General features: G+C 52.4%; 1 protein-coding gene across 45 annotated transcripts in view; it reads left to right on the forward strand.

Moving 5' to 3' along the window:
- PCBP3 (poly(rC) binding protein 3) overlaps positions 1–14760 on the forward strand; it is a 306784-nt gene that overhangs the window by 284727 nt on the left and 7297 nt on the right. For 20 of the 45 annotated variants that reach the window (XM_031005180.3, XM_055373765.2, XM_055373755.2 and 17 more), the window contains 2 exons: positions 10070–10148; positions 10939–10998. In XM_031005180.3, coding sequence (XP_030861040.1) covers positions 10070–10148; positions 10939–10998 — 139 coding nt within the window. Of the gene's footprint in view, positions 1–10069; positions 10149–10938; positions 10999–11281; positions 13291–14760 lie in introns of those variants that run through there. The other 25 variants (XM_063702541.1, XM_055373771.2, XM_063702536.1 and 22 more) reach the window with 5 other exon arrangements.

The raw sequence follows: 14760 nt of genomic DNA on the forward strand, positions 1-14760 counted from the left end.
ATCAACCATCGGAGGGGAACCCTGGGCTGCTCTGGGCTGTGCGGCTCTGACCCCTTAGGGGCCAAGAGATAAAAGGTGCAAACTGTGAGCAAAGGGCCTCTCTGGAGGCGGCTTTAGGGCCCCCAGGGAGTGACGGCCGCACTGGCAGGCACTGGGGAGAGGAGAGGGGAGAGCAACAGAGAACGAGAGATGGCCACACCGGAAGTGCTTCGTGCTGTCAGCAGATGGGGCAAACCTGGAGTTGGTTCTGAGGAGATTTCTCTTCTCTAAACCATTTTGAACGTTTGCCCAGCTCAGTAGCTGCTCCTCGTAACGCAGTTCCGGTCCGTGTGCTGCTCCCTCTGAACTGCGAGAGGCGCCTCTGAGCTGGTTGGGAGGCGGCCGTCAGGTGAGCAGGCTGCTCCAGAGCCTTCTGCAAACCCTGATGCTTTTGAGTTGGGGGCAAGGGCATCCATCTGAGTGAGACGAGAAGGCAGGTCAGGAGTGTTTTTAAGAGTTAATGATCATTAAATAAATCTTTGATATAGAGATGCAATTTACTATCATTGCAGGAAAATTTATATTGAATGGAGAATAGATAAGAATAGTTATTCCATTAAAGGCAACACATGAATCAAATGGTAGAGAAACGCTGATCAAGAAAAGCCTTTCCCCACCTGCCCCAGAGGCCGTTTTTAGTGGTTCCTGGCATCAGACCTTTGGTGATGCTGCTGTAGCTACATCAAGGACATCTCATCCTGGGGTCAGCTGTAGACACCAGTGCCTGTCCCCACTAGGAAGCTGGGCTGTGGCCACCACACACCGGAAGGCACTGTTGGGGCTGCCCCAGCCTGCGCCCAGCAGCAGCGTTGGGCAGAAGCAGAGGTGTGTGTGTGTGCGTGTGTGTGTGTGTGTGTGTGCGCGCGCGCGTGTCCCCGTGCATGTGTGTGGCAGGGGTGCGGGGGGCAGGTGTGATGCCTCCTAACAGAAAGCCTGTGTGAAGGAAGATGAAGATGGCAGCCAGGGGAGTCAGAGGCGACTTTCTGGGGTGGCCCAGTTCCATTAAGGACTCAGGACAGGTGGTCGCACACCTCTAGAGATGCACGTGTGCAGAGGCAGGTTCCAAAGCGGGGGTCGCTTGACTTTGCAAAGCTCTGGAACCCAAAGGAAAGGCAGTGTGCGGTGCCCTTGGTAAAGGGAAGGTTAGTCGATGGGGTCAGGGTTTGTCTTTACCCCAGACAGTCGCCCTGAAGTTGGATGTTCAGACCTGCGGGGACCCTCTGGTGACACCTTACGGGTTTCCTGTGGCCACAGAGCCTAACGTTCTCACTGTGGCCTTTGGCTGAGCACCTGTCTGAGCCAGAATGCTTGTGGTCTGAAATTTCCAGAGGCCGTGGCTGTGTGCCACGGTGGGACTGCAGGACCCTGATGTTTGGTGATTGGCTTTTACTTCGATCGGTGGCTTTGCTCTTTCTCATGTGACTTTCTCAGTATCTCTTAGAAATGGGTAGTTGTGCAGATTGTTTCAAATTAGTTTAACGTATAACTAACTGTTAAGAGAACTGCCTCAGTGCATGTGGTAATGATTTGAGATACCTGGTGCATGGTTTAAATATGTCTATTCCTCCACAATTTCTCTGTTGGAACCTAATCACCAAGGTGACAGCATTAGAGGGTGGGGGGTCCCAGGGCTGGGGAGTGATTGGGTCATGAGTGCTCCACCCTCGTGAACAGCATTGGTGCCCCTATAACAGAGGCTTCAGATAACAGAGGCTTCAGATAACAGAGGCTTCAGATAACAGAGGCTTCAGAGAGTGGCCTCCCCTCCATCCCTCCTGTCATGTGAGGACAAGAGCGTTCAGGCACCATATTGAAAGCAGAGACTGGGCCCTTCCCATACACCAAACCAGCCAGCACTTTGATCTCCAGTTTCCAGCCCCCATAACTGTGAGCCACACATTTATGCTGTTTCTGAATTGCCCGGTCTAAGGCATTTTGTCATAGCAGCAGGAGTGGACTAAGGCGCTTGGTTCTTTACTGTGAAGTATCTCTCTGTGGAAGACATTCTGTTTCTACATCGGTGTCGTGAGATTTGCAGAGCAGCTGTTATTAATAGAAGACTGGAAGCTTCCATGGTGCTTTTCTTGCAGGCGTGTAAAATTGAAGACTTGGACTATCAATCATTAAACACAAAAATAAAATGATTGTTTAGTGACATAGGTAACAATAGTCAGGAAGCAATTTGTATCTGAGCTTGGTATTTAGTAGAAATTTTTAAAGCTTTGGTATTTAGTAGAAATTTTTAAAGCTTCAATTTCTTACAATATCAATATAATTATAGAATATGTTGTTTTAATTTATAATGTAATTGAGTACAAAGTTTATTTATACCACAGTGCCGGCTTATATACAGATACTAGAGTCATTTTTTAGGAACGTGATATTTGACCTGGATGTGTGGGCCCATGAATAAGAAACATCAAGCATAAGAAAATACATTCCTTAGGTTTGAGTATTTCTTTTTGTAAAACTAAAATATGCATGTGTTTTCTGTGCCCAATTTTAAAAAGTGTTTTTAGCTTGTTCTTATTTAAGAATCATCTGGGCTGGGCATGGTGGCTCAGGCTGGGTGTGGTAGCTCAAGCCTGTAATCCCAGCCCTTTGGGAGGCTGAGGCAGGTGGATCGCTTGAGCTCAGGAGTTTGAGACAAGCCTGGCCAACATGGCAAGACCCCGTCTCTACCAAAAATACAAAAAAATTTAGCCGGACGTGGTGGCACACGCCTGTAGTCCCAGCTACCCGGGAGGCTGAGGCGAGAGGATTGCCTGAGCCCGGGAGGCGGGGGTTGCAGTGAGCCAAGATCATCCCTCTGCACTCCAGCCTGGGTGACAGAATGAGACCCCGTTTCAAAAAAAAAAGGAGTCATCGGCACTGATCTGCTTTCGCCTGCTTTTCTCCAGCTCCTCACACGCCACATGCATCGTTTTACCCACGTCCTCCTCGAGGCTTACTGTGCTCTGGATGTGCAGGTGTTTTGAAGAGGCACAAAGCTGCTCGACAGGGGGAAGGACTTAGGAGGACTGAAGTCAGGCTCTCCAGTATGGCCACTCGGCAGCCCTGGAGACTATCCATGTGCCTCTGTGTGTCCTGCCTGGGTCAGACCAAGTGCAGTTTCAGAAATGAGAAAGAGAAACAGCACCTGAGACCTGGGACCAGAGAGCAGAGCCGAGAGCGCCCACGCCTGGACAGACTGCTTGACTCTCAGCCAGCACGTCTGCACCTTTAATTACAGCAGGGAAGTTACACCAGGAAGGAATTGTTTTTTCTGGAAGAAATGAGTGAACTTCAAAAATACCCTCATAGGCCAGGTACAGTGGCTCTCTCCTGCGATCCCAGCACTTTGAGAGGCCAAGATGGGAGGATTGCTTGAGCCCAGGAGTTGGAGACCAGCTTGGACAAAAGAGAAAGACCCCATCTCTACAAAAAAATACAGAAATTAACTGGGTGTGGTGGCACACACCTGGAGTCCCAGCTACTCAGGAGGCTAAGGTGGGGCAGTTACCTGAGCTCCGGCGGTCAAGACTGTAGTGAGCAGAGATTGCACCACTGCACCCCAGCCTGGGCGACAGAGCAAGACCCTGTCTCAAAAAAAGAAAAAATACCCTCATATATACAAATCTTTATTTCTAGTCTTCCAGGTCTCCTAATCACTCCCTTACTTAACGTCCCGATCATTTAAAGGGGATGTTGAAAGCAAGCAAAAATAAAAACATGTTAGAGTTGACGAAGAATTTGCCGTGTAGGCTATTTTAGATGAGCCTTTGCACCAACCCTGTGAAGCAGATCTCAGGACTGTGGGGCCAGTTCCACACACAAGGAAGTGGAAGCTCTGAGAGGCGCCTTGGCCAGAGCTAATGAGCCAGGGAATGGGAGGGCTTGGCACAGCCGCCCAGGCAGCTGGACGTGAGCGGCAGATGTGCAGCAATGCTGGGAATCAAGCGGACACCAGTATCTACTAAGAAGCTGGTTCTTCAGTGAAAGAGTCATGGGGAAATTGTAGAAATGGGTCGTTGTAAGTGGGAGCCAGGGATGGGAGGCACGACCAGATCCTGTGCTGGATGCGGCCCTTCATCCCAGCTGTGCAATCCCCGGGACTCTGTCGGTGCCACGCATTTCCCCTGGACACATGAAGGGCACGCGTGGGCTCTCGTGACAATCTCATGCACTTGCAGAGATTTGGGCAGATTGTTGCAGAGTGCTTTCTCCTCCCACTTGTTCTGTGTCTCCCTCTGGAACCCTGTGGGGAGGTGGGTGAGGGGTCCCCTCACTGTAGTGAGGGAGTAGTCAATGCCGCATGCCCTGGGCACATGCCGAGGGGCCCAGCCTCTCTCACTCTGAAGCCTGGCACCTTCCAAGACCTTCCAGCTGCAAGTGGTGCAGCGGCTTGCCCATGGCCCCACCTGCTGTCAGAGCTGTGCTACTGCAGCCACTCCTTTCATGAAACAAGAGGCCCAGGCAACCCTCACTGCTGGCTAGTTCCATCTTTCCTTTCTTGGAACACCCCACCCTCTGCAGGGCCCAGTGGCACGGCTCTCACATGTTGTTGCTCCCAGCTTGCCCTTCTCAGAACGAGACTTTGCATCTTTACAGGACCCTCGGGTGACTCACTGGCTCGTGGAGGTCTGAGAAACACTAGTCAGGAGGCCTGAGAAGGAAGAACATGCATCCAGTTGGAAGCCCAGGGGAGACATGGAATGGAGAGAGAAAATTCCAAGAGACACACAGAGAACCTTCCAAAATTAGAGAAACCATCAACAATTCCCAAACAGGATAAACAAATAATACAAATAAACTCGACCTGGAACAGTCGAGTGGGTAGAAACAGCACACGTAAGGTCGGGTGTGCGTGAGGAGATGCGAACACCCGCAGGTCTCTGTCTCATTCCACTAGAGGGTGAAGACACCGAGTGTAGACTCTCAACGCACATGTTAAAGCTTCAGTGACCACTAACAACAAAGAAGTCTGATATGTAACCTCCATGACAGGAAACAAGTGAGGGGAAAAATTATTAATCCAACAGAAGAAAAGGAGTGAAATAAAAAAGAAACTCTGGAAAAGCAGGACAATTAGAAAACAAGTGTCAAAAATTAGGCTAAATATGTGGATGATTGTGATCAAAGTAAAATTACGAAATTCCAGTTAAGAAGCAAAGGCTGCCAGACTATATTTTTAAGCTGAACAAATAGGCAAGCAAACAAGCAAAAAATAATTTTTTTGTTTTTTTTTCTTTCAAGAGACACACCTAAAGCATAAGGACCCAGAAAAAATGAAAGAATGGGAAAAGGCTAAGGAATATGCAACAAAATCAACTGGTGTACCAATATTAACATCAGTAGGGGAAAAAAAACAAGACTTTAAGAGAAAAACTTTAGTCATTACATGTTGATAGAAAATTCAGCTCACAAGAAGATATAATTCAAAATTTATACGTGCCTAAAACATAGCTTTAAAATATATTTTAAAAAATTGACAAAACATAGATAATTTGACAGACATTATAGCAAAAACTTGGCACACCTCTCTTTCCATGAGTGATAGGTCAAGTAGACAAGTGTGAAGAAGGCATCAACAGAACCACCCATGATCCTGACGTGATTGCCGTACCTTGAACGCTACACCTGCTACAGCTGTAGAATTCATGGAGACATTTACAAAACCTGATCACATACCAGCCCATAAAGCACATCTCATCATCTTTCAAAAATTGGAATTGTATCGACCACACTTTCTTAGCACAAAGCAATTACAGTCATGCACCACACGACGGTTCAGCCAACATCAGACCACACAGACGATGGTGATGCCATGAGAGTACAGTGGAGCTGAGAAATTCCTGTTGCCTGGTGACCTTGCAGCTGACCTGAGATTGCAGTGCAGCACGTTACCCCCACGTGTGCTGCTGGTGCAAACCCACTGCACTGCCAGCCGTCTAGCCGTCTAGCACCTGCCGTTAAGCACAGCTCGTCATTCTAAATAATGCTGATAAACAACTGTGTTACTGGTTTGTGTATTACTATGCTTTTTATCATTATTTTAGTGTATTCCTTCTAATTATCTAAAAAATGTTAGCTGTAAAACAGCCTCAGGCAGGTCCCGCAGGAGGTGTCCAGAAGGAGGCACTGTGATCATCAGAGATGACTATGTCACACAGTATGGTTTTGGTGCAGTGGGAGACAAGTAGACTGGATCAGACATGAGAGCCCAGGATCCCTCACACAGGAAGGAAGCCATCTATGAGACTTGGACGGGACAGAGCTGCCCACGAGAGCCTGGGAGAGGGCAGATGCTCCACACAGTGCCAGGACAGTGGGTCTACCACGTGGGGAAATTGATCTTTACTTCCTGCCGTAAACAAAAATCATTTCCCATGTGTCAAGAACTCCAACACAAGACAGAAGAATTTAGCAGTTTTAGGAGAAAATATAGAAGAATGTCCTATTCTCAGGTCAGGGGAGGATTTCTTAAAACGTAAGCACAGACTATAAAGGAAAATACTGGTGAGTTCAACTATGTGAAACGTTAGAATACTGTTTCTCATAAGACACCATGGGAGAGTGGGGAGAAATCTGTGCAGCAGGGATGACAGACAGGATGGCATCTGAAATGCTGGGGTGCTCTTGAGAAGTCAGCAAAAATCAAGCAATAAGAAAAATGGGCGAATGACAGAAACAGACATTTTGCTGGAGATGAAATAGAATGCAGGTTAGAACCACTGTGGTGGGGGCCTGTTTCTTGGCCTGAGTGATAGTTGTATGGGTGCATTCATTTTGTGATAATTCATTGAGTTGAATCTTAAATGCTTGTAATTTTAGTAGCTGTCTATGTGTTACATTCTGAAACAATGTGAAATAGAAAAGACAGTTTACAGAGAAACCTCAGTAATGGGCTATATCCCCTGCCCATCCTCCTACCCTCCTCTCCCTCCCTCTCCCCCTCCTCCCTCCCCTCCCCTTCCTCCCTCTCCTCCTACATCCTACCCTCCTGCCCTCCTCTCCTTCACTCTGTTCTCCTCCCTCCCCTCCTCTCCTCTCCCTCCCTCTCCCCCTCCTCCCTCCTCTCTCCTCTCCCTCCCTCCCTCTCCCCCTCCTCCCTCCTCTCTCCCCTCCTTCCCTCTCCCCCTCCTCCCCTCTCCCCTCCCTCACTCTCCCCCTCCTCCCTCCCCTCCTCTCCCTCCCTCTCACCTGCCTACCTGACTTTCTAACTCTTTCCTCTCAGTGGTTTGGAGGTACTGGTGAGAACCAGAAGCCTCATTTTTTCAACAGGGCAGAATTTTCCCAAAAAGTGGAAGGCCCCTTGGCACTTAGTCCTGTTCCCTCCTTTAAAAGATGTGGAAATTGAGTCCAAACGAGGTGCAGTGGCCTGACTGATCCCGGGCAGAGCTAGGGTGAGCACCCGCCCATCCTCTCCACAGATGCTCCCCCAGCACCGCCCAGTACTAGTCCAGGCCTCCCTAGGACGTCCCCTACCTACATTTGTAGGTGGGGAGGAGAGAGATTTGTTTGCTAGTGTGGTCATTTCATCATAAAAAGCCCAAAATGTATCGGGAGACATTTTTGTCATCCGCAGCCACAGCTGCTGCTCACTCACATCCATTCCCCCACTTTATAGTTCAAGGAACTGAGGCCTGGAGACACCAGGCCTTCCTGTCGCCACGGCCATAGGCTGGGCCATCTTGGAGCCGACTCCAACCCCTGTAGAGCCCAGGGGGCGCCCCTCCCCGTGCCCCATTCCCTGGCCATGGGGCAGCTCCTGAGCCCCACTAGGAGTCGAGGGTTTGCGGATCCCATCTGTGCCATTCGGCGTCCTGTGGCTGTGGATGAATTTGCCAGGAGTGTCTCACCCCACCGTGGGTGATCTTGCCTGCAGCTCTCCTACCCGGCCTGGGACACTTGCGGTCTTTCCTGACGTGCCCTGTCCAGGTGGGGCGCCTTCACTAGGACCCCAGATGCGCCTGCTTCCTCCTGCTGCCCCCGCAGGGCCTCGTGTATCTCCAGGAGGTAGACTGTCCTGGTGACTTCAGCTGGTGTCCTTGGGACAGGATGTCCCCCACAAGCTCTCCTGGCACCCTCATCAGGGGCTTCCACACACATCCCCTCAGATAACCCGGCACGCCCATTCACGTTACATCACGGGGCAGCGCAGATGCCACCCACGTGGGAGCTGGGGTCAGAGGACAGCCAGGAAGGCAGAGAGGCCTGGGCGGGGCCTGCTTTGTAGATGAGCCCCTGTGTAAGTGCTCACCAGATGTGTCTGCAATGGCAGATGCTCAGGGAGCAAAGTCAGGCTGCGGTGAGAAACACCCTACAATCTCATTGCTCTCCACTCAATGCAAAGGTGTGCCAGAGGCCACGGGCTTGCCATGGGGACCAGACCCCATCCTGTGGGAGCAAGAAGAGGCCAGATGGGCTGCAGCACACCAGACGGCCCCCTCCTGCCAGGCCTGCCCTGCCCCCCAGCCCAGACCTGGCTGCAAGACCAGGGGTTGGGGAGGGGCGGGGCTGGGGAGCAGCCCCCCCATCCTCCCAGGGTACTAGGTACTGAGGAAGGAAGGGCCTTTATCTTGACTCTGGGTGAACTCTTAGGGGAGGGCTCCCAGCTCCTGAGAGGCCAAGTTCAAACCCACCCAGGAGCACACAGCTGGGAAGGCGCTGGGACCACAGTTGCCGCATTCCTGACTACTCCCTGGTGTCAGGGAACCCAGGTTCCAGGGGTGGCCAGGGCAAGCATGGGGGTCTGGTCAGGTGCTCAGCAGCCGGCCTTCTCACGTGCAGATGGCAGCTCTGCTCCGAGCGCCCACACCCCCCAGCATTGGTGGCCTCTGTGGCAGCTTCTGCCACCCATACCCTGTGCAGTGAGGAAGCTGAGGTGCCTGCCTGGCTGTGGGTCACAGGAGTCCACACACAGCCACGCTGGGATTTGTTTGGGTTGAATGTTCTGAAGGGAAAATGCTGGGGAGGTGGTGCCCTCCCCAAATGTGCCACCTCCCCTGCCTGCTGGGCAGCACCACAGAGGAACTTTGCCCGGTGTCCTCCTGAGCCCCAGGACACCCTCTGCAGCACCCAGCCTTGACAGCCCCACTGGAGGCCTGTGGCTCCTGGGAAAGCCAGGCCTGAGGAGCACCATGCCCTCTGCTGAGCAGCCCTGGGATCTCCAAAGGGTGGAAGAATTTTGAGCCTCACCTTGCCACGTTTACCATTATCTTCTGCTATTTTTAGTTTTTATTTAAGAAATGAGGCTCAGGTAAAATAACTTTAAAAATGGCATCAAAGCCCCCTTGAAAAGTCCTGTGGCCCGAGGATGGGAGGAGAAGGGCTGGGGGCAGCCTGCAGGGACCGGGGACACAGGCGGCTCCCAGCTGAGGGCCCCGAGGCGTCCCTCCCTCATGCCTTCCACAGAACCTTCTAGCACTAGTGTTCTGTAATCCCAGGGAAGGCAAGACGCTCCTGGAGGTGACTAAAAGGCAGGTGTGTGGCCCCTCAGGTGTTTCCCCCACCCCAGGTCACCTCATGGGTAAAGCAAGGCCCTGCAGGGGAGGGGAGTGGGCCAGGCCTAGCACAGGGTGAGACCAGGGCGAGGTTTGCAAACTCATGCCTCTGTGCATCCCACAGGGGCTAGGCTGATTTTAGTGACCAGTGACTTGGCCTTGAATCTCCTAGAAGTGCAGCTGGTCTTCATCTGTGGCTCCCGGACTCCCCCAGACTCTCCATGGCCCACTGGCCCCGGCCTCCTGTCCACACCAGCCGGTGAGAGGGAGGCTGGGCCGGTCTAGGCTGGAGCTGCCGGGGAGCCAGGGAGAGAAGACAGCAGCTTCTGGAGCTGCCTTCTGCACGCCAGGCATTGGCCTGCTCACAGCCTGGACTCCATTGGCTTCCCCCAGGCCAAGTCCTTGCGTTCTCTTGCGTCTGCCATGTGTCCGCATGGCCCTCTTTCTATCTATCTGTGCAAAGTTCTGTTACTGCCGTTTTAATTTGGTGTGACTTGTACTCGATGACAATAACCTTCTTAGCTCTCATGTCCCTCCTACCCCAGCAGTTGACCAAGCTCCACCAGTTGGCCATGCAGCAAACCCCCTTTCCTCCCCTCGGACAGACCAACCCCGCTTTCCCCGGTACGTACCCAGCCCTTTTCTCACCTCCTTCTCTTCTCACCTGGGGACTTTCTCTTTCTGAACTGTGTTATTCGGTGCAGTGCATAGAACAGGTGCAGTTGGATTTGTGAGTGCCGGTGCTGCCACGTTCACATGCAGCAGGCTTGCTGGGGCTGGGGCCGGGGACAGGGTGGGGGCGGGAGGTGGGTCTCGCTCCCACTTTTGGGGGCTGGTTCACCTTACAGCTGGCCTTGCCATAGCCTTGCTTGTGAAGAGACGTCTGCCCACCGAGGGTCTGCGCTTGCTGGGCAGTGCCCTGTGCTGCCCGCAGTCTGTCCTGGGTGGCCCTTTCTGCTGAGCGTACCCACTGGGCCGCCCTGGAGGCTTTTCTCTCCAGGAGCGAGAGCACAGCAGACGTGGATGCTCTTCTGCAGGAAGCCACTGCGTATCCCAAGGTGGCACCCAGCCCTGCCCCAGGAGAGCAGTGACCTGAGTCAGCCCTAGCCCAGTCGCTGTCATGAGGCCATAAAGGGTGGCCATCCGTGGCAAGCCCACCCTGCCCCTGGCATGCCTGGCAGTTGGGTGTCCCTCCCTGCAGAGGCAGCGCCATGCCTGTGGACAACCCCCCTCTCCCCCTGGCGTGCCTGGCAGCTAGGTGTCCCTCCCCACAGAGGCAGTGCCATGCCTGTGGCCGTGGCCAGAGAGAGCGCCGGTGCGTGCGCCAGTCATATTTTGAGCTTCCCTAGTTGAAGGGACCCTGCTTATCTCCTTGAGGGCAAAACATTAAACCTGTCTCTTCTTTGCTCTCCAGGAGAAAAGCTGCCTTTACACTCCTCCGAAGAAGCTCAAAATCTGATGGGCCAGTCATCAGGTAACACAAAGCCACACTGACAGGAGAACAGGCCAGGGCGGCAGAGCAGAGCCCCAGGGGGAGGAGGTGTGGGGGCCCTGCCGCTGCAGCAGTTTCCAGCTTCCGTGGGAGGCTGTGGGCCAGCCTCAGGTGCTGCCCAGGGCGTGGGTGGTGCCATGCTGCCACTGTGGCTGGATGGTGGGGCCTGAGGTGCTCAGAGCAGGGCACCCCGGCCATGGGAGGCAGCCGTGGGAGCAGGAAATAGAGGTCTCACCATGGTGTGCTTTGGAAATGGGTTTTGTAGGACTACAAGCAAACCCTTAAGGAGGAAGATCAGTCTGTGCTGGATTTGCCTGCACCCCTCCCGACTTGCATTAAAATGTTCATTCCTCAGATACTGTGGGGTAGCACATAGATTTGTAGATTCAGTGGCCAAGGCCATGAAACAGACACAATTGTTTGCCTGGGGCTTAGCGGGTTCCTAGGTGCCCGTGAAGAAGATGCCACACACGCACCACACCTTGTGGCTCCATGTGCACATGGCCGGTGCCACAGTGGCTTCCTGGTGGCCAGGCAGGTGTCCTGTAATGACCCTCCCCTCACCAAGGCCCTGGGGACTGCAGTGCACACACATGCCAGCCACAACAGGGTTAAATTGGGTGGGCAGCGATGGGAGGTGTTTGTGGCCTCTTTGAATGCTGCGGCCAGGAGACTTCCAGCGTGGGCTTGGACTGCAGGTTGGGGCAGCCTCCTTTACCCCTGGTACCTGGAATGTCGTCATCTTCATAAGAAACAGACTCACCTGGGCCATGCTGTCCTGAGATGAGTGAACACGTTGGCCATGCTGTCGTGAGATGAACAAACACCTGGGCCATGCCGTCCTGAGATGAACAAACACCTGGGCCATGCTGTCCTGAGATGAGTGAACACATCAGCCATGCCGTCCTGAGATGAACAAACACGTCGGCCATGCTGTCCTGAAATGAATGAACACATCGGCCGTGCCATCCTGAAATGAATGAACACATCAGCCATGCTGTCCTGAGATGAATGAACACAACGGTCATGCTGTCCTGAGATGAATGAACACCTGGGCCATGCTGTCCTGAGATGAACTAACACGTCGGCCGTGCCATCCTGAGATGAATGAACACCTGGGCCATGCCATCCTGAGATGAACGAACATGTCAGCCATGCCGTCCTGAGATGAACGAACACCCGGGCCATGCTGTCCTGAGATGAACGAACACCTGGGCCATGCTGTCCCGAGATGAATGAACATGTCGGCCCTGCCGTCCTGAGATGAATGAACACAATGGTCATGCTATCCTGAGATGAATGAGCACCTGGGCCATGCCATCCTGAAATGAATGAAGACATCGGCCATGCTGTCCTGAGGTGAATGAACACATCAGCCATGCCGTCCTGAGATGAATGAACACATCGGCCATGCTGTCCTGAGAACGAACACGTCGGCCGTGCCATCCTGAGATGAATGAACACAACGGTCATGCTGTCCTGAGATGAACAAACACCTGGGCCATGCCATCCTGAAATGAATGAACACATCGGCCATGCTGTCCTGAGATGAACGAACACCTGGGCCTTGCCGTCCTGAGATGGATGGACACCTGGTCCATGCCGTCATGAGATGAATAAACACATCAGCCATGCTATCCTGAGATGAATGAACACATCAGCCATGCTGTCCTGAGATGAGTGAACACCTGGGCCATGCTGTCCTGAGATGAATGAACACATCGGCCATGCCATCTTGAGATGAATGAACACATCGGCCATGCCATCTTGAGATGAATGAACACATCGGCCATGCCATCCTGAGATGAATGAACACATTGGCCATGCTCTCTTGAGATGAATGAACACCTGGGCTATGCTGTCTTGAGATGAATGAACACATCAGCCATGCTCTCCTGAGAGGGATGAACACCTGGGCCTTGCCGTCCTGAGATGAATGAACACATTGATCATGCTGTCCTGAGATGAATGTCCTGGTTATGCAGACATTTCTTTATATTATTTGCTTAACTTTAGTGCCCTCCTAGGAAGATTTCCCATACTTTCCTCCCTTCAATCAAAATATCCCAAGTTCAACAGGTCTGGCTCACTCCTCTCTATTCATCTAAGGTCTACTTTGTTCAGGAATTTCTGTCTAGGACTCAGGCAGGACCAAGGAAATCTTTTCAGTGACATTTTAAATATCACTGTTTATGGAATGTGTATAGATAATTGAATAACCAAATAAGTGTTGTTTTGAAAGTATCTTTATTAAAAGAATATAAAGAACAGAAACTCTAGGCTTATATATGCAAAGGAAAAATAATGGAGAATTAGAGGTGAATTGGTTCATTCAGCACCAGCTGATCCCCTCCTGTGCTGGACGGTCCCACAGGACCACGTCTGCCCTGTGGGGTCACTCCCTGCCAGGGAGACTGGCTGGCCACAGTGAGAGGATCCTCTGGTTGGTGGTGCCAGTACCATAAGACAAGATGAGAGGTGGCATTGTGGACAAATTGCCCCACCCAGGGCCCAGGGAGGGTGTGGTTGGCAGGGACGGGGGGCAGGGCAGAGGTGGTGGGGAGGAACAGGAGCTGTGTGGCTTTAACATGGAGTTGGGGGGCACGGGAGGCACCGTGAGGAAGTAGGAGCTCATTGGGAGTCTCCAAACATTGGGGGTGCATTTTGGGGACCCCTCTGGTCTGTCTGGAACCTAGGCTGAGGGGCACAGCAGAGGCAGGAACCAGCAAGAGGGACGCATGGGGGTGGGAGGAGGGCTCCCCAGTCTGGGGTATTCTGAAGGTACATCAGCTTGGCCTGCGATGGTTAGGAGGGGTGGATCCTGGGGTCTCCAGGGCCCAGGCTGAGCTGCAGAATCCGAGTTACAAGAACCACGTGGGGCCTGCAAGGGGAAGAGCAGAGTGTCAGCGTTAGACTTGCAGGTTGGAGCCGCCACTTGTCCAGGAAATGGAAATGCTGAGCACGAAGAGCAGAGCAGCCTCTGGCCCCTCCTGTACCAGTACTCATGGGGCTTGCAGCTTCCAAGCAAGAGCAAATCTTGGACTTGAACTCTGAGAGGTTGTCTTTTATCTGATGGTACTAAGTGGAGATTTGTAAATATAAAAGCTTAGGCTTGATGATCAATTAGACCCATATTGTCACTCTTCAACAAAGAAAGGTATCTATATAGAAATGTGCAGCTTTTCATTGGCCCTAGCACTTCATTTTTGGCTCAGTGATGCCATTAGTTCTCCTTGCTCCAAATTGGAAGAACTGCCTGGTGGGCCTGAGCTGTCTGAGCCAGGCTATGTGCAGGGGCCTCTGGACAGAGTTACATCAGAATCGGAATGAGAGGCAACTTTGCATGCTCTGCCATCTGCTGTCCCCTGCAGCAGGCCGGGGGGTGTCACAGGGAGGTGGGGCACTGTCGGGTAGAGCGGTGTGGGCCTCAGAACCAGTAGGGTCTCCTGAGAACTAAGGGAAAATGGGCACTCAGCATCAGTGTGGCCAGCATGGCCTGTGCCCTGGGTGCTGCACAGAGACCCTGAGACATGCTGGATGGCCCTGCCCTTCAGCCAGGGGCCCACCAGGGTGGCTTTCCAAGGTGTCACAAGAGAGTATACAAACATAACAGGGCAGTTAAGTCATGCTGTGCACAAAATGAAAAAAACAAAATGTCCTGCTTGGGTCTCTCTTTCCTTCTTTTGAGAGAGGTTGGGACTAAGGAAATTGGGTGGCAGTTTGGGACTGAAAGCTCACAGGGTC

This window comes from Gorilla gorilla, chromosome 22 (assembly GCF_029281585.2).
Source record: "Gorilla gorilla gorilla isolate KB3781 chromosome 22, NHGRI_mGorGor1-v2.1_pri, whole genome shotgun sequence".
In the NCBI taxonomy this organism is placed as follows: Eukaryota; Metazoa; Chordata; class Mammalia; order Primates; family Hominidae; genus Gorilla; species Gorilla gorilla.